Here is an 18,405-nt window from a genome sequence, read left to right as displayed (position 1 = left end):
TCGTTTTCAAAATAATGCGAATGCAATCGCAATGATTGAACTCACATTGCATTGAAAATGAATATCAAACAGTGTGTAAGAAATCATTGAAAATAAAACTACAGAATGAATATTGCATCAATATTAATATTATCAATATTATATACATTATCATATTATTACATTATATATATTATCAATATTATTTACCTAAATTATTAATTGCGTCAAACATCAAACTAAAGTTTTTTTTTTTGGCCTTGAGGTAGGGGGAAGCTAATGCCTTCTCCGCAGCAGGCCGTTAGTTGTTAAATGATTGTTGATGTATGCTGCGGATTCGTGTGGGACTTTCACCTCACTAAACCCCCTCCTCTTTTCCTGGGTATTGTCGCCACCTACCCCCAGGTGCATAACCCAGTATGAGAACATAGTCAGATAAAATTCTTGATGCCCCTGAGAAAATATAATATGACACTAAAAAAAGCATTTATCTATTTGCGAGCCCTTCTTGTAGAATCAAAATGATTTTTAGCTTGCAGCTTAATTGGATCAATAAATTCCTCACTAGGATTTTTTAAAAGAAATTTGGAAAATTTTGTATCACTACCATTTGCAATTTTGTTTACTTGTTTGCACCACCAGAATAAGGAACATTTCACTATAGTTTGACATAAAATGTCATCTAGGTCATGTAAAGGACACTTCATGACTCGAAAATTGAATTTAGAGAATAATAAATTTTGAAGGAATTTTGAAATATTTGTTTTTTCACAAGTTCTAGGAATAGAATAAAAAAGAAAATTGAAACACTGAATGAATAAAAAATTTGTAAAATCACCTGGTTTCTGCAATTCCCCAAATTCATATTTTCGACATTCAATAAAATCTAGATCTTTCACTAAATCATTATTTCCAAGCAGATTATCCTTACAGGTCAAACAGCCTTTTATAGAATTCTTCTTCAGAATTATTCTACAAAGTGCACCACTCATGTAAACGAGTGTGCACTTTGCAATTCTGTTTCTATTAAGCCGCGTACACATCTGAGCAAAACAGCCGAATGAGCACATCGCGCCGAATGAGCATTCAGATGTGGACGGACAAAACACACCGCACCGAACGCGCTCATGTTGCGCGGAGCCTATCCGCAATTTGTCGGTCCATCAAAGAAAATTCGTGCTCGGTGTGGACGGGTTTAGTTGACATGTTTCCTCGAACCGAACGAGCACATTTAAATATGAATTTCTCGCAAGAAACGTGTTTGAATTTAATAAAATAGTATGAAAACCGCCCCATTTTGTCGCCCTCACTCTGAATGTCGTGCAAAAAAAATGGGCTGTTGAGGCTACGGTCTCGACTTCTTTGTAGATATAATTGTGAAGACCATCTAGTACGCCGTCGCCTCTTCTTCTTTAGCAACTCGTACAGAATTATGAAAGAGGCACTAGCACAACACACACAAGTGTGCATCAACACAAGTGCACAAGTTTTTCATCCTTAGAACATGGAATGATTCCTTTTTTCTAAGTTTTCAGTTCGTAAGCACTGAACTGACACATCCGTTGGAGCGGCTCCGAACACATGCTCATGCTGTTCGTGCGTCGGAAAGAAAAATTGTCCGCATAAACGCTCATTCGGTGCGGCGTGCTCATTCGGCTATTTTGCTCAGATGTATACGCGCCTTTATAGGCTGCAATATTGTCAGGAACAATCATAGGAAATTCATCATCTGACAAAGAACGATAAACATGGGTCTTTGTTTCAGTCAGGAAAGATCTAAAGCCGCGTACACATCTGAGCAAAACAGCCGAATGAGCACATCGCGCCGAATGAGCATTCAGATGTGGACGGACAAAACACACCGCACCGAACGCGCTCATGTTGCGCGGAGCCGATCCGCAATTTGTCGGTCCATCAAAGAAAATTCGTGCTCGGTGTGGACGGGTTTAGTTGACATGTTTCCTCGAACCGAACGAGCACATTTAAATATGAATTTCTCGGAAGAAACGTGTTTGAATTTAATAAAATAGTATGAAAACCGCCCCATTTTGTCGCCCTCACTCTGAATGTCGTGCAAAAAAAATGTGCTGTTGAGGCTACGGTCTCGACTTCTTTGTAGATATAATTGTGAAGACCATCTAGTACTCCGTCGCCTCTTCTTCTTTAGCAACTCGTACAGAATTATGAAAGAGGCACTAGCACAACACACACAAGTGTGCATCAACACAAGTGCACAAGTTTTTCATCCTTAGAACATAGAATGATTCCTTTTTTCTAAGTTTTCAGTTCGTAAGCACTGAACTGGCACATCCGTTGGAGCGGCTCCGAACACATGCTCATGCTGTTCTGTGCGTCGGAAACAAAAATTGTCCGCATAAACGCTCATTCGGTGGGGCGTGCTCATTCGGCTATTTTGCTCAGATGTATACGCGCCTTAAGATTATCTAAACACTCAGTGGTCAAATCTTGTTGACAATTGGAACCAACTGAGTGTACTGTCATGAAATTGTTTATTATCAAGGTTTTGAATGATGTCATGAAGTGTCCGACATCTGGATTAATGTTCCTTACTCCGTGGGACCTAATGTAACTGAAAAAGTTTTCTAAACAATCTTGATTTAATGATCCAGTTAAGATGTATCTAAAACCCCTTTCATTCAATAAGTCATTTCGTAAATAGATAAATGCTTCCAGACTATGAATTAAATTTTTTATAGAGGGGACCACAATAGTACGTTTTTTCAGAGGACAGTAGAAAGTCATAGTCTTTAAAAAATTTATGGCTTGGTGCCAAAAAATTTCATGACCTGAATGCTTTCCCACTGGCCTCTTCAAAGGTTTTGCAGTCCTCTTTGTATTGCGAATGTTTAGGGAATCAAAAATTTTATCCAAATATATTATAAGTTCTCCTGTGTCCTGTGCCTCGGCAGGTAACCTCAACTTGTTCTGGATGCCTAGAAACAGAAAAAATTGTTATAACATTTGTAATTGTAGCACTTATGGTTGTTAATTACAAATCTGTTAATTACGAAATGTATTATTTTACAGTCCATTTACCTAAGCTTTTTTAATGACATATATATTTCTACTTCGAATACAAAAAGAAAATTGTTGCTCACCCCATTGAGAAATTTTTTTCATTAATGATCCTACTGTGTAACTAAACACTTGGGTACACATTTTTACCTTCATCTTATTGATTTTTGTGGGTAAAACATGAGCATCTGTTAATTTAGGACACAATCTTGTGTCGGGGTCATCAATATCCAATGCATAAAATTGCTCGATGTGCGACCATTTCGCAATTTTTTTTTGGCCATCGAGGTAAAAATGGGCATCCTTCGTGAGAAGATTGTTTCGGATTCCCTTCAGTAAATGGGGGGTATCAAAGAGGGGCACAACCTCCTTGTCATTTATGAGGAAACCGAAGTACCTATCTTCTTTGCCCTCTCTTAAGCACCACGCCTTTCGCTCTTCCATCAGCATTTTAATAGCAGATTGGTTGGAAGAACCTTGGTCACAGATTGTGACAAGAACTTCCAGACCAATGAGCTGACACTTTTCGATCAATTCTTTGATCAACCTTTTCAATTTTACTGCTTTGATCGCACCCTTGCTAAATGTGAAGGCAATAGGCTGCTTGTATTGCCTATATACCCCTTTTAAGAAGAACACATTGGCGTGGTCTGCTAACACTGCTCTCCTTTCAAAACCATGGTCTTCCAAACCAACCACGATGTCATCAGACTTCTCATACCTTAAGTTTGTTGATAGGGAAATCTCATCAAAAATGAGAGCACACAACCTTTCTTTATCATCCATTCTATTGACTGCTGGTCTATGACTGTATAGCAAAATTGAACATTAATAATGTGAATGTTGACTCAAATAACAGCGGATTTGCTCTTTGATGGTTAGAATTTAATAAATAAATGATAAATAATTAAAAAAAATTATAAATGCAAAAAAGCAGCGTACACAGCGCCGCGAGTATTTGCGATCCCTAACTTAAAAATAGGAAATTGGTGGGGGAAGGCGCGTGTCCCATCTATTTCTCCTCCTTTATCTATGAGCATTAGAGAGAGAATCACCGAGAGAGATAGACATACTTTGGGCTTAAGATTTAATTCCACTAAGGTAAAGCATTGGTCAAACACGAATTTTTCTAGTATTCTGAAAGAAACTTATGATCATTTTGACCAAAATAATTTATAAACATGTTGAGGAATCATCAGAAATCAGTTTGAGGTAATTATGCCTTGAAATTTGTTAGCAATTGACGAATTTGATCGAAAATCCATCCGAGCGAAAATGATTTTTATTTCTGGTTTCCGGTCCTATTACTGCAAAATCGTTACTTGAATCAATGGAAATATATAATATTTATGTAAGAGAACTAATTTATGCGGAAATTTTCGGAGAAAAAACCCTAAAATAAGGGAAATAACTAATATGCACTATTTGAAGATAGAAGGCAAGTAATAGTGTGTTTTTTGGTACAATCAAATTTTAAATTGGTTTGAATCTTTCCTCAATTAATTTTATGAATCAATAATTTTATATAGTTTTCAGGAAAACAATTACTGAGATTTAAGTATGTCAAAGAAACAGTTCGCAATATTGAACACCCAACATTGCTTAAATTCCCAGTCAAGGTAGTTGAAAAAAATATTTGAATGATTAATTGTTTGAGTAGAGGTGCTTTTAGCAATACAGAACACATACAGCGGTATTCCTTTAAACCCAAAGAAGGATGATAAATGAATAAAATTATCAGTTGAAAGGTATTTATTGAATATATTGTATATAACATTAGCGATGTGAAAAATATAAAATTGGACAGATTTTTATTAAATTTAATATTAATTTTTTATTGAATATACGACTTTAGCCTGTCAGCGTAAAAGAGAAATTCTCTCTTCTCGATGGGCTTTCACACTCTCCGCTAAGGAGATCATTCACTCATCTAGGATATCACAAATATCAAAAAGATTGAGCTCCGCTGTATCTGGTCCTCTTCTCTACCGTCAATACTCGGCCTTGTAGCCTTCTTCTTGGCCTGGCATAAAATTATTTTAATTTTTCTCTATAAAAACAGTAAAAAACTTACTTCTGAAAATAAACTAATTATTTCCAAAATTAGTAAAAAGGCCGTTTGTCTAATTGGGTGTACAAATGATTTCCAGCTCAGAAGAAAAACCTTCTGTATGCTTTCACACTCTCCGCTAAGGAAAACATTCACTCATCCTGGATTTCAGAAATATCAACAGGATTGAGCTCTGATGTATGCTGAAGTTCTTCCCTCTAGTTCGTGATTTTATTGTCTAGGTCCTGTCGGAGCTAGCTGAACTAGCTGACGGGTTAAAATTTATTCTCCTCAAAGCTAAAGTCCATTTTTTCCTTAATATTTCATCCTTCGGAAAGCTAAAATTATACCATTTTACTACAACTACAATCACAATCACTCCAAGACTACTTACGAATGAAATTTCAAATTTTCGCCTTTCTTATATCGAGCCTTGCAATTGAATGCAGCACAAGTCCAAGGCATGATTGCTTACTACTTCCTGAAAATATAAAAAGTGAACCACTTCACCGAAATCACTTCAACTACTGCCGAAAGCTGAAAACTAATGAACAATAATCTTCACTTTATTAACACTCAAACAACCGCAAGTCACTTCACAGAAATCACTACAAACAACCACTATCGAGAGCTAGAAACGCAAAAAAGTAAATATTTATTTCACGATATTCACGCACGTAAACAAAGATTAACCTCAATCTTTTGACAAGGCCCAAAAGCTTTGCATCTCATTCTCCGGACAATGTTCTCTCTCGCAGGGCCAGTCCACGCTTTATTAAGTCTATGGTGTACATTTACAACACGGAATAAATGGAAGTCCGAGGGTGCAATATCGGGTGAGTATGGTGGGTGAGGCAGCACCTCCCACCCCAATTCATTAATTTTTCCCAGTGTTTGTCTTGCACAGTGGGGTCTTGCATTATCATGTTGCAGAATAACACCTTTTCTGTTGACAATTGCCGGATACTTTTCGATTAATGATTGGTTCACTCTATCCAATTGTTCACAATAGAGTTCTGCATTAACAGTTTGTCCAGGGTTTGAAAGTTCAAAGTGAACAATTCCTTGAATACTCCACCAAACACACAAAAGGGCCTTTTGGGGATGTAAACCTGGTTTTGCAGTACTTCGTGGTTATTCATTTGGAGATAGCCACTGCCTTTTGCGTTTTGGATTATCATATAGGACCCATTTTTCATCACCAGTAATCGAACGACTAAAAAACGGTTCTGTATAGTGCCGTTGAAGCAAATTGTTGCATGTGATAGATCGGTTAGCTTTGTTCTGTTCGGACAGATTATGGGGGACCCAAACACCTGCTCTGCTTATTTTTCCAATCTGCTGTAAGTGTTCCTGAATGGTCGACTAAGGTTTGTTTAGAGCAGAGGTTCCCAAACTTTTTTCTCTCATGGACCACTTTCAAAATTTTGCTAGTTTCGATGGACCCCCTGCCTACATTTCTACCATATTCCCAAAATTCAAAACAAAAAATGTGAAGATTAAATCAAACAAAAGAAATTTGCGTTAAAGCTGCGTTCCAATCACGAATTTCGAAAAAAATCTGAGAATAATTGGTTAATTAATTGATTTATTGTGATGTGAGTGGTTGTAAGAAAAGAAAAGTTGGCCAATCAAAAAAGTAATTCCATCCAACTTTTCTTTTTCGTCATCCACTGGCAGTGGCAGTTTATTTTATTTAGAAAACTCCCCATTCGCAGATGGTAAGGATAAAAAAATAGTATATTTGCTTCAATATTCAAATATGTAATTATTACAAATAATATTATAATGTAATATGATAACAATATAAATAAAATCAAACATTAATAACGTAATATAACTATAATGACAAAAAACTCATAATTTTAATGGGAGGGATGTACTTGATGGATTGACAGCAAATTATCAATATTTGGCTTCAGTTTTGTTAGGAATAACCGCAAATCTCCCCGTTCTGTGATATTTAATCTGCTCCGTTTTTTTGTTAAAAGATTTGTGACGACACTGAAGCTTTTTTCGACAAGATATGACGAGGGAAAGGCTATCAGAAGCTTTCTCGCAATTCCCCACAGTCCAGGATATTTTTCGGGTATTTCTGACAAAATGCTTGATATCCTCTTTTAAATTTAACCTTCAGTTCCTCATTAGTGCTGAGTTCAAGTAGCTCCTCTTGTAATATCACAATCCCCACTTCCGTTTCATCAAATGGATTTATGATCCATGGTGGTATTTCCATTGTCAAGATATCTTCAAATCTGATTTTAAAGTCATCATGCAGGGCAATTAAATGTTGAACGTATGTCTGAATATCCTCATCAAGGCGTTCTACCTGTGACAAGTTTGAGAAAATTCTCGCCGACTAATATTTTGCTTCATAAATTTCAATTTTCCAAGAAAAGCTGAGACTGCACCCTTTGTTTTTATTAAATTGAGGCTATCCCCTTGTAATTGTAAGTTGAGGTCATTGAATTTTTTGAACAAATCCGTCAAATACGCGATGTCTGCTTTCGAATTGATCAGGTTTTTTTTTTAAATCTGAATCTTTACTATCCAAAAACTCTAGAACAGATTCAAAAAGTAAGTAAAATCTTGTTAAACATGCACCTTTCGATAACCAGCGTACTTCAGTATGTAAGAGCAATCGTCGAAAATCTTCATCATTTTCATCGCACAATTGTGCAAATAAACGCGTATTCAATGCATTGCTTCTTATTTTGTTAACTGCATTAATCACAAATTGAAGCGATTGGTGCAATCTGCCACACAAATTTTTTGCTACGAGGTGTTGTCGGTGGATGACACAGTGAATTGCAATTACCTCTGGTACAATTCTTTTAAGATGGCTTATAAACCCACGATATCGCCCGACCATGGCAGGAGCTCCATCTGTTGCCACCGAAATAACGTTTGTGAATGGTATCGATTTTTCCCTAAAAAAATCACTCAGGATATTGAATATTGATTCACCTTTAGTGTCCGTCTCCAATTTTTTCGCGAAGAGTAGCTCTTCACGCATTTCTTCGTCCATAACAAATCGAACATGAGCCAATAGTAATGCTTCATTACCAGGTAGAGTTGACTCGTCCAATTGTATAGAAAAATGAGTTGTTTGCAGATAATTACACAAGAAACTTTCAATATCAGAGCTCATTTCATCAATACGTCTTTGTACAGTGTTGTTACTCAAAGGAATTCTTTTGAGTATGTCAAATGGAGATTTGTGCAGAACAGTTTTCAAAACCTCTTCAACAACGGGTAAAATTAATTGTTCTCCAATGGTGTGCGGTTTTCCAGATTTCGCTATAAGCAATGAAATATTGTAAGATGCCCGCAAGCCATCCTCGTTACTTTCAGACGTTGAAGCGAACATGCTTTGCACAGTGGGTCTCTTTTCATATTTTTCCTTCAATGTTTGAAAATATTTCAAATCTTTACCTACTTTATCGGGATGACACCTTCTTAGATGATCTTCGAGCTTCGATGGTTTCATAGTCATTGCTCAAAAGTTTGTTGCATAAAAGGCATATGGGCAATCGCTTATCTGCCTTTGATGGAAGAAAACCAAATTTTAAATAATCAACACTGTACCGTCGACATTTTTTCTTATATTCAGCCATGTTGCGTATCAGTTACGTACCTGTAAATAAAAAGGCTCTGTTTTAGTCTTCTTTAAGACTGTTTTCTTCAACAGAATATGATTATTTCAACAGAATTTGATTGAATAATTATTGCAATGAAATAAAAAAAGTACCGGCAGCAAACTGATTCTAATAATTGATAGCAATAAATTGCTAAGATCCATAATAAACTTTTAAGAAAATAGCAGAACCGATTGATGTAAAGTGGAATATCCATTGATTCTATTTGGATTTATGTATTTCTGTAAATTCGAAAAAAATTGTATACCCATAACAAATAGCCAAATTAGTATGTAGGTACTTACTTTTTCCGACACTGGCAAACACTAAAATCGATTCACTTAACTTTTCTGTTCGAAATTCCGGAAACAAATGAGTAACGTTGATTCTTGGCATTCGTATTTATATTAGTGAAGAATCCAACAAGTCCGTGCAAGATTGAAAGCTTGCACACCACAAGTCGTATTTCGTATTTGCATTTCCAACCAAGCGCTGCAGACGGCAGCGGCGGCCCTTTTCAAGTCTCGACACGTTGTACTGAATATGGAATATGAAAGATTTACAAGTAACAGTCGGTGAACTTCTCAAAATATTATCTGCCTACGTTGATAGGTGAAATCAAACCAACATTTCAGTTCTTCACTATCGAAACCAGATAAATTTTCGTGGACCCCAGCTTACGAACTGCGAACCCCCATTTTTTTGTCACGCCAACGTGAACCCCCATCGAGTCTTCCATGGACCCCTGGGGGTCCACCTGGACCACTTTGGGAATCAGTGGTTTAGAGTATTTGACAGTTCTTCGATCGTTTGACATGGATTTGCTTCGACTTCTACTCTTAGCATGTCATTGTCTAATGTCGTTGGTCTTCCTGACCGATAGGAGTCTGAGAGATCAAAATTACCGGATTTGAACTTGGAAAACCATCTTTGGCATATACGAACGTCTAATGCACTTGGATAAACAACGCAAATGTTTTTGGTCGCAACTGTTGCGTTACTACCTTTGCGAAACTCAATAAGCATACAATGCCGAATATGCTCTTCTTCTATTTGGAGTGCCATTTTACTTCAAATTACAAAACCTCAAATTTAATATTGAATTATTTAGAAGTTAACAAGTTACAATAACCTTAAAATAACTTGGGTACGCCTTTGAGATACAAAATCAGGTGTTAAATGACAATCAAATATGGACATGTGCAGAAACGACATTACTTTCCGGTCCCCTTAATATATTTCCTCAATTGCTACCGAACCTAACTTGAAAGAAGGTTTACCATATATCCTTATATTTACAATAATGAGCTTCTTCATTACATTGAGACAAATTAAATGCATTTACTCCAAGGGAATACCAGTTACCATGTTGAAATAAGGTATGCAGTAGGTTGCCAAATTATTAGGGACAAGTTTGAATTAATTTTATGAGCAAATAATTGATGTTAGTATTGTAATTGTATGATGCATTGTAACTTCTTCTTTATTTATTGGAGGTTTTTACTAGGACAGGAAAACAACATATTCCATAGTCACACGTAATAATTATTTTTCCATAAAATATGATGACGAATAATTAAATGAAAAAAATCTAATATTTGGTAATGCCGCCTTTGGCTGCATTTAAGACTTCCAGACGTCGGGGCATGCTCTCAATGAAAATTTTTGCATTGTGCTGTATATTGGGGTTGTGATGTCACACCCTAATAAGTGTTTCAATTAGTTGCCGCTTGGTGGTTTTAACTTCTTTGGCAACCTCACGTTTCGTGATTTTCCAAAGGTTTTCAATGGGGTTCATATCTGGTGAATACCCCGGCCAGGACAAAACATTCACGTTCTTGGCGGCCAGAAATGCAGTTACACTCCTGGCTTTATGGCACGGTGCCGAGTCTTGCATAAACACGTATTCCTCATCATCAGGAAACCATTCTTCAACCTGTGGTTAGAGCCGACTTGAGAGTACACGCCTGTACTGGTCCTGCCTCATGGTCCCTTCGACGATGTAGAGACCATGATGCTAACAGGATGTTTAACCCTCTCTACAAGGCTGGAACTGCTCCCTTGGGCGTCGGCGGACGAATGAGCTCTTATCAACCAAAAGACGACTCGTCAGAGAAGCATACCTGTAAAATATTATTATTACTACTAAAACACTATTGAGGAATACCACAAATTAATTGAAATCAAATTACTCGACTCCAATCCGCAACTGTCATATTTCGGTGTTGTCTGGCCCATTGCTTTTTCTTCACTGCCTCGTTGAGGCGTGGTTTTTTGGTTGGACGATGACCGATCAGGTTCTATTCGGCCAAGCGCCTCTGGACTGTCCTTTTGGAAATGTTGATGCCCTCGTCGTTCATCATTGTAGTCAGCCGAGCCACACTCTTTTTACGATTTTGAAGACAGATGTCTCTGATTTTGCGGTCAGTACGAGCAGTGGTTATTCTTTTTCTGCCACATCTACCGACTCGGACCGATTCAAGTGGCAGGTTTTTATCGGTTTTTATATCGATTCGGTTGACTACTCACTTGGAAACACCTGTGAGTGATGCTATTTTTCTCTGGGAATATGTAGAGTGAAGAAGTAAGGTCTGTATCTCTCTACATTTTCCTGGGGATATGTCCTAACTGCCCATTCACAATGATGTTAATGGTAACGTCAATGTTAAGATGTCAATGTTGATGTCTATGTCAAGACTGTTCACTATCACAGATTGTTGATCATGAATGGTTCTTCCTGTACACTAGAATGACGCCTGTACAATTCGACGAAATACTATCTCTAATTGGGCCTTCTCTAGCCAAAAAGAGCAACCGTGAACCAATAAGTCCAGCACAGCGCTTAGCATTAACATTGAGGTAGACCTTTAGCACTTTGCATAACTTTCATGTACAGGGTGGTCCACGGGAACCTGACGGTTTTTAAATGAGTAGTACACATTTGTTTTTCAGCATATAACATTTATTTTTTCATGTACTTACAGCCAGTACTATGCCATTTAAGAAATCAAACCTTAAAAATAACATCTGTCAAGTGGTGACCATCTTGCTCGAAACATGTTGCAAGTCTGTTCAAAAACCCTTGGTGAACGCGTTCCAATGAGGGTGTGTCAATCGCGTGGACTTGTGCTCGAATCGCTTCCTTCAGCTCGCCTAACGTTCTCGGTTTGTTTTCGTAGACACGAGATTTGAGGAAACCCCCACAGAAAAAAGTCGCAGATTGTCAGGTCAGGTGACCGCGGAGGCCAAGGCATGTCCCCAAACCGTGAGATCAAGCGCTCTGGGAACATTTGGCGCAACACATCCATCGATACTCTAGCTGTGTGAGGGGTTGCCCCATCTTGCTGGAACCAGATGCTTTCAGCAGGAAGTCGTAGATTGCGTAACTCAGGTCTCAGGAAGGTGTTTATCATCTCAACATAACGGGCTGCAGTCACAGTCACTGTGTTGCCGTTTTCCTCAAAAAAATATGGACCAATCACACATTTGGACGATACTGCACACCAGACCGTCACTTTCGGACTGTGTAAGGGCCGTTCATGAAGTTGCTGAGGGTTTTCACTGGCATAATAACGACAATTTTGCCTATTGACGAAACCGTTCAAATGGAAATGAGCTTCATCACTCATAAACAGTACAGCATCTTCGTTCACTTCAAGCATTGAGAGCAGAAATCATTGCGTTGTGGAAAGTCAGTTGGTTTCAGCTGCTGGACAATTGCCAATTTGTATGGGTGGAATCTGAGGTCATGTTCGACAATACGGCGAACTGTGGAACGACTTAGTCTTAATGCTTGCGCTTGTTTTCGCACTGAGCGGCATGGACTTGTTCGCAACGCGTGCCTCACCCTCTCCACACTTTCGGGGGTCCGTGCCGTGCGAGTAGGTCCTGGTGGCTTCTTTTTCATCACATTTCCAGTTGTTCGAAGATCGTTGACCCACTTCAGAATCGTGTTACGACTTGGGACAGCTCCATGACGGCCAATATTAAATTCACGCCGAAACAGTCTCTGCGTAGCCACCACTGATTCACCATTTTTGATAAAAGCTTCAAACGCGAACATGCGATGCCTCACACCCCACGCAGTCATGATGTACACTAAATGGCACATTCCAACGGTTCAAATGGGACCCTTCTGATGGCCCCACTCCACCTACCTGCCGAGTACTACCCAATTGAAAAACGTCAGGTTCCCGTGGACCACGTTGTATAATACTTCTGCCTATGGCAATGATAAATTTAATTGTAGGTTCTTATCGCAGGGTGACTCCTTATTCAGTTTAGCTTCAGGATATAAAGTTGGTAGATTAACAGTTTCCCTAATAATCAAGGAAACTACAGAAACTTTGACTTTAGTAGACTTCCAAAAAATTGCTGAACAATTAGAAGATAGGTGGAATTTTCCCCACACTTTAGGTGCAATAGATGGCAAACATAGCTATTCAGTGTCCTCCTAATTCAGGAAGCGAATTTTTCAATTACAAAAAACATTTTAGCATTGTACTACTCGCTATATGTGATGCTCAAATTTTCGTTATGTCAACGTTGGAGCTTATGGTTCACAGAGTGAATGTGGTGTTTTATCAAATTCAGCCTTTCTTGATACACTGGATAAATTACAATTGTCAGAAGAATGTTATCTTCCAAACAGCACAATAAGAATGCCATATTTCTTTGTGGGGGATGATGCTTTTTCCCTCAGCAAATATTTAATGAAACCATACAAGGGAACGAATTTACCGTTAAAAAAACAAATATTCAATTATAGATTGAGCCGTGCAAGGAGAGTTATTGAGAATTCATTTGGTATATTGGTTGCACGGTGGAGAATTTTCACCAGAACTATATCCTCACGCCCAGAGACAATGGATTTCATAATAAAAGCAACAGTTTGTTTACATCATTTCATTAAGAAAAAAGAATATCATACGAGTGAGGGTAAGAGAAAGTACTGTCCTCAAAATTTTTTTGATCGAGAAACTGACAATGGAGTGGTTGAAGGAGATTGGCGTAGGGAAGTGGGAATGTGTAGTTTTAGAAGATGTGCATAGAGGGCGAAATTGTGGCAATAATCCTGGTAAAAGTGCTCTCACGATTAGAGAAAATTTAACAGAGTATCTCATCAGCTCAGTAGGATCTTTACCTGGTCAAGTAGATTATGTAAAAAGGAGGCGAAGCAATATTTAGTATTATAATTAGAAAATTCAAGTTAATAAGTTTTTTCACCTTCATATTTTTTTATAAATTTAACTTTTAACTTATACTTTGAAAGTGATACAAAAGGGGCCAAATTTGTTTATGTTTTTGATTCTTGTTTTTGATAAATAAATAGACATTTCAAAAATATGATTTTAATTAAACTATGAATTCTTCATTTCCAATTGCAATTAAATATATTTTTGCCTTTCTTCTTTGCTTCTCTTTCACATCTGCTATTTTCCTTAACTCACAAGCAACAGCCCGACAGAAAACGTCATCCTCATTTTCCGTAGGAGCCTGTGATTTGATGTCTTTCATCTCCTTTAAAGTATTTAATACTTCCACATCTATATCCTCTGAAGTTTTCCCTTTCTTTCCGTAACTCATTTCCATTACCCTTGAAGGGGTACTGACATCTTTCGAGCAGCTTGGTGCAGATATACTAATAGAGGGAGATAATTCAGGCCCACCGAAACAATCATCCTGGCTATCTACTTCCACAGTTTCAATGAAATTTTCTATTAAAAGGTTACTGGAAGTGGTTTTTCTTGCCTTTACATGAGGATTAAGGAAAGTCATGGCTTCAAACCACTCCCAAGAGCTTGGCTTCTCCTGACTCTGCCCACTTTTTGTGTGGATCTCATGGATTTTGTTCTCCTTGACGAATCTTTCTCTTAACGTCCTCCATCGAGTTTCCACTTCTTCAACTACAAAAACAAAAAATTTTGAGTAGGTATTGAAAATTGAAGAATTTTCATAGATTTGTTAAACAAACGGATCTTAGAGAGAGTTTATGCTGGCCGGTAACTTTAACTTTTCCCTTACCTTGAGAAATTTTTTTTGGCTTCATAGTTAGGGCTAAAGTTAAGATATTAGGAAAAAAGTTACCGGCTAGCATAAACTCGCCCCTACAATTTGTAGGGGAAGGTAAAACAAGACAATGACCGAAAATACTACTTACCATTACAGTCCAGAGTTTCTGCAATCTCAATCCACGCGTTGTTTTTTTATGTAGATCTCTTAAATCCTTTCTACTCTTATCGTAGGACGTAGAGGAAGCTGTATTGTTGCACCAATTCTATTAATAACGATACATCAACCGGCATGATTGAAGCTTCTCTCTTATATTTATTATAGAATTTAACAACGTGTTTCTCAAAATCGTCGAGTTTGAAACCAACTTTGTTTGAAATTATGGAGTGTTGAAACGAAGATAGCACTGAACTGACTGAACTACTAAACACAAATAGGTTAGGCAAAGATTATAGAGGTTAGGTTTGTGAGCAAATTATAAATCGACAGTGCGCATCTACACAAACAACATCATTGTGAATGGGCAGTTAGACTTGCTCATACTGAAAATATAAAATTTTGAAGAAATTACCACAATATATTTAGCAGAACCAATACATTAAGAAACGATATTTACGCTCAGATAATCCTGGACTGAAAAAACTCACGATTTTGAAAATCAATAATCAAGCTAACTCTGACAACCGTTTTCACCGAATGATAGGGAAAAATGTCCATTCAGACGTTCTGCAAAAGTTTTCAGACCGTAAAGGAATGCGTTGGACAGATTCCAGCAAGGCCAGATCATCCCCCTGACCAACCCGTCAAGCCGGACCCGCATACTCCATTACTGGTCTGATATAAGTTCCATAGAGAAGTTTAGCGGTTTCTGTCGCATTTGTGGAAACTCTTCCAGAGTCGTCAGGTTATCCTCTTTGCCTTTAAATTGTATTAACCCTTGGTGTCCCACGACATTATTATTTTGGGAAAAAAAATTTTCTCGTTAATGTCATTCAAATAAGACCCCATATTTTTTTTTGTTAATCGCATTTCATATATATTTTTCAAAAGAAAGACTCTGAAGTATAGTCAAATCACCTTGGTACTTTTTGGTACCGTGAGATCCGTATTTGCCCATGAATGAAGGACAAATAAGTATCGTTGAGAAAACAAAATTTAACAAAAATCTATTTTATTCAATATCATGAAGTTTCGAAAACCAATTTTTTTTCTGATTGGAACAAAGAGGACTTCCTCTTTCTTAGATTATATCTGATGCTGTATTGATTCATCAGATCCCTGACTTCGGATCTACTAGAATAAAATTACCTTATTACAGCAAGGTCATGGTTTCATTTTCATCGAGTTTATACAGAATCGGAGAATTGCCCAAAGCGATATTCAGGAGACTCCAAAAAAGTCGGTGCCACCATTTCTTGGACCTCCTATCTACATCATAAATTCCCTTGAGTTTGTCTGCGCGGTACACTGCTCTCATGTATGTGTTATAATGTTTCATAATTTCTGGGCATTTTATGTTCCCCCTTGTACCGAAAAATATGTATGCCTATTCATGAGTCCCAGTAATGAACAGTTAATCTAAAGTCCTCACTTTAATACATACTATGTATATAAATGTGTAACAATATTTTTTGTGAGAGTGACTAGTCCGTAATGTCGTCAGAAGATGCAGAACTTTCTTCTAAGTTGACGATGACTGGTGTTATATCATCCATAATATTATCCAGTTTCCACATGTCTACCTCAACTTTTTTTTTGACATTCCACGCACTTTCTCCTTTTTCGGAAGTAACCCGTGAGAGAGCCTCTTGAAAAAGATTTTGGACGTCAGCCATTTTGAATGTGGTGTTTTTATATGCCACAAAATTCTTGACATCGGCCCGAATCAATTCAATAGGGTTCAGTTCGCAGTGGTAGGGCGGTAATCTAAGAACAGTAATATTTTGGGCCTTTGCGGTTTCATCCACGATGTGTTTTTCAAATTTTTTTCTGTTCTGCCTGACTATCTGCATCAATTGGGCTCTCATGAGGTCAGCGGTGAATGCAATATTTTTCGCTCTCAACCATTGTTGGATATCACCCTTTCTGTGTCGTGAGTTAGGAATTTTTTCCAGTTTTCTTGAATGGTAAGGAGCATTATCTAAAACTACTACTGCATTTTCTTCCAATTTAGGAAGTATACCCTCGAACCATTTTTCAAAGGCCTGACCATCCATTTCTTCATGATAGTCACCAGTTTTTTTGGATGAAAAGTCCAGAGTCCTCCAGTTAAAAAAAAACAGTGTCACTACCAGTATGACATACTATATATAATTCTTTGCCCTTTGCCTGGAAAAAATATATTCACTTCATTTGAAAAAGAATGAATAGTTTCACAGTAGACTTATCCTCAAACGTTTTTGAATACTTTTCTGGACCTCTCAGTTGTAGCATTTGAAATGTAGCTTCCTTATCTTCTTTGGTTCCTCTACCTTTGCTTATCCAAACATCAACTTTATTATAAGTAATGCACTCAGTGCATGTATCACTTCTGTATTACTATAATTATTAAAATAATTTTCTTCATTTTGGGACGAAGGTCCTGACTCACTGTAGGTCTTCTCTCGATGCTGAGTGTTCTACCTAATGAAATTGCTCGGCAGACGTAATCGATTAATTATTCACATCTGAAGAAAATGCAACTGGTTACATTCAAGTTTTTCAGTATTGCTTGAAGAGTGCCACCTGGCAATTTTTGGCATTATACAAAGGATCTCGAGATTCGGTTCGGACTGTGTATACAGAACGTGTGCAGAGCAACCAACAACAACCAGGTTGGGGTTCAGATTTTCTTTTAGCTTATAGAAATCATTGTTGACTCCTTGTCGTTTCATTCCCCCAAAGTTTGTATTGCAGTTATCTCCTCCAAACGCTACACATTTAGACAAAAGATCATGTTTTGGAAGTTGGTTTATGATCAATTCAGAAATGGTATCGGACGTTTCATTTACCGTGGTCTCTACTTCGAGGAGTTTCGTAGCGATTCCTTCATTTATTACATCGAGAATTGAACTACCAAAGGAAATAATTTCTCACTGCCATGGTTGCTAGCATCAGTAGCCGCCCTTATAAACGGAATGTTTTCTAAGTCATTTTTTATTAGTTCGGCAATCGACAAAGGACTCGAAACTCCTGTAGCTATTGCTATAGCTTTAGTACGATTACACGAATGTTTTTTAGCTATTTCTAATTTCTAGGCATTGTAGTTAGTTATTAGCAGTCTACCTATCTGAAAAGGATAAAAACTTTAAAGTAGGTGGGTTTTCAAAAAGTGTACTATGTAATTTAACATATTAATAAATATGTTATGATATTTTTTGGCATTTTTAGTGCATATGTCCTAAAGTAAACGCGATGGTTGTGTCTGAATTAGTGTTTTTTCAGATAATTTTCTGTTAGGGAAAATTCTTGGTTAGAAAGGTTTTTTCCTTTATTTTGAGAGGTCTCATTTTTCTAGATTTCTTATTTCTATGGTAATCAACCACCTTCTGTCACAAAGCTGCTGTGATCTGCATTGAATATAGAACCTTTAGGTTATCTACTAAATAGGTAATGCATATTTTGAAAATATTTTTTTCCCATTTAAAATTTAGGGTTTGCTGTTATTACGCTCACAGCGCTAAAAATAATTATATATCTATGTATAAATGT

The 18,405-nt window shown here is 37.3% G+C and overlaps 1 protein-coding gene across 1 annotated transcript; it reads right to left on the bottom strand.

Annotated features, from left to right (window-relative positions):
• Positions 1 to 5,001: 5,001 nt before the first annotated feature.
• Positions 5,002 to 5,543, bottom strand: LOC123308115 (THAP domain-containing protein 2-like). The gene is made up of 2 exons (XM_044890662.1): positions 5,460 to 5,543; positions 5,002 to 5,403 (listed from the first exon to the last, which is right to left on the bottom strand). The coding sequence occupies exons 1-2, from the start codon at positions 5,528 to 5,530 to the stop codon at positions 5,304 to 5,306; spliced, it is 171 nt and encodes a 56-aa protein (XP_044746597.1). The 5' UTR covers positions 5,531 to 5,543; the 3' UTR covers positions 5,002 to 5,303.
• Between the last annotated feature and the right edge of the window lie 12,862 nt (positions 5,544 to 18,405).

Source organism: Coccinella septempunctata, chromosome 2, assembly GCF_907165205.1.
Source record: "Coccinella septempunctata chromosome 2, icCocSept1.1, whole genome shotgun sequence".
NCBI classification, from domain to species: Eukaryota; Metazoa; Arthropoda; class Insecta; order Coleoptera; family Coccinellidae; genus Coccinella; species Coccinella septempunctata.
Note: the sequence above shows the minus strand (reverse complement) of the source record. Positions and strands in the feature narration are given on the sequence as shown.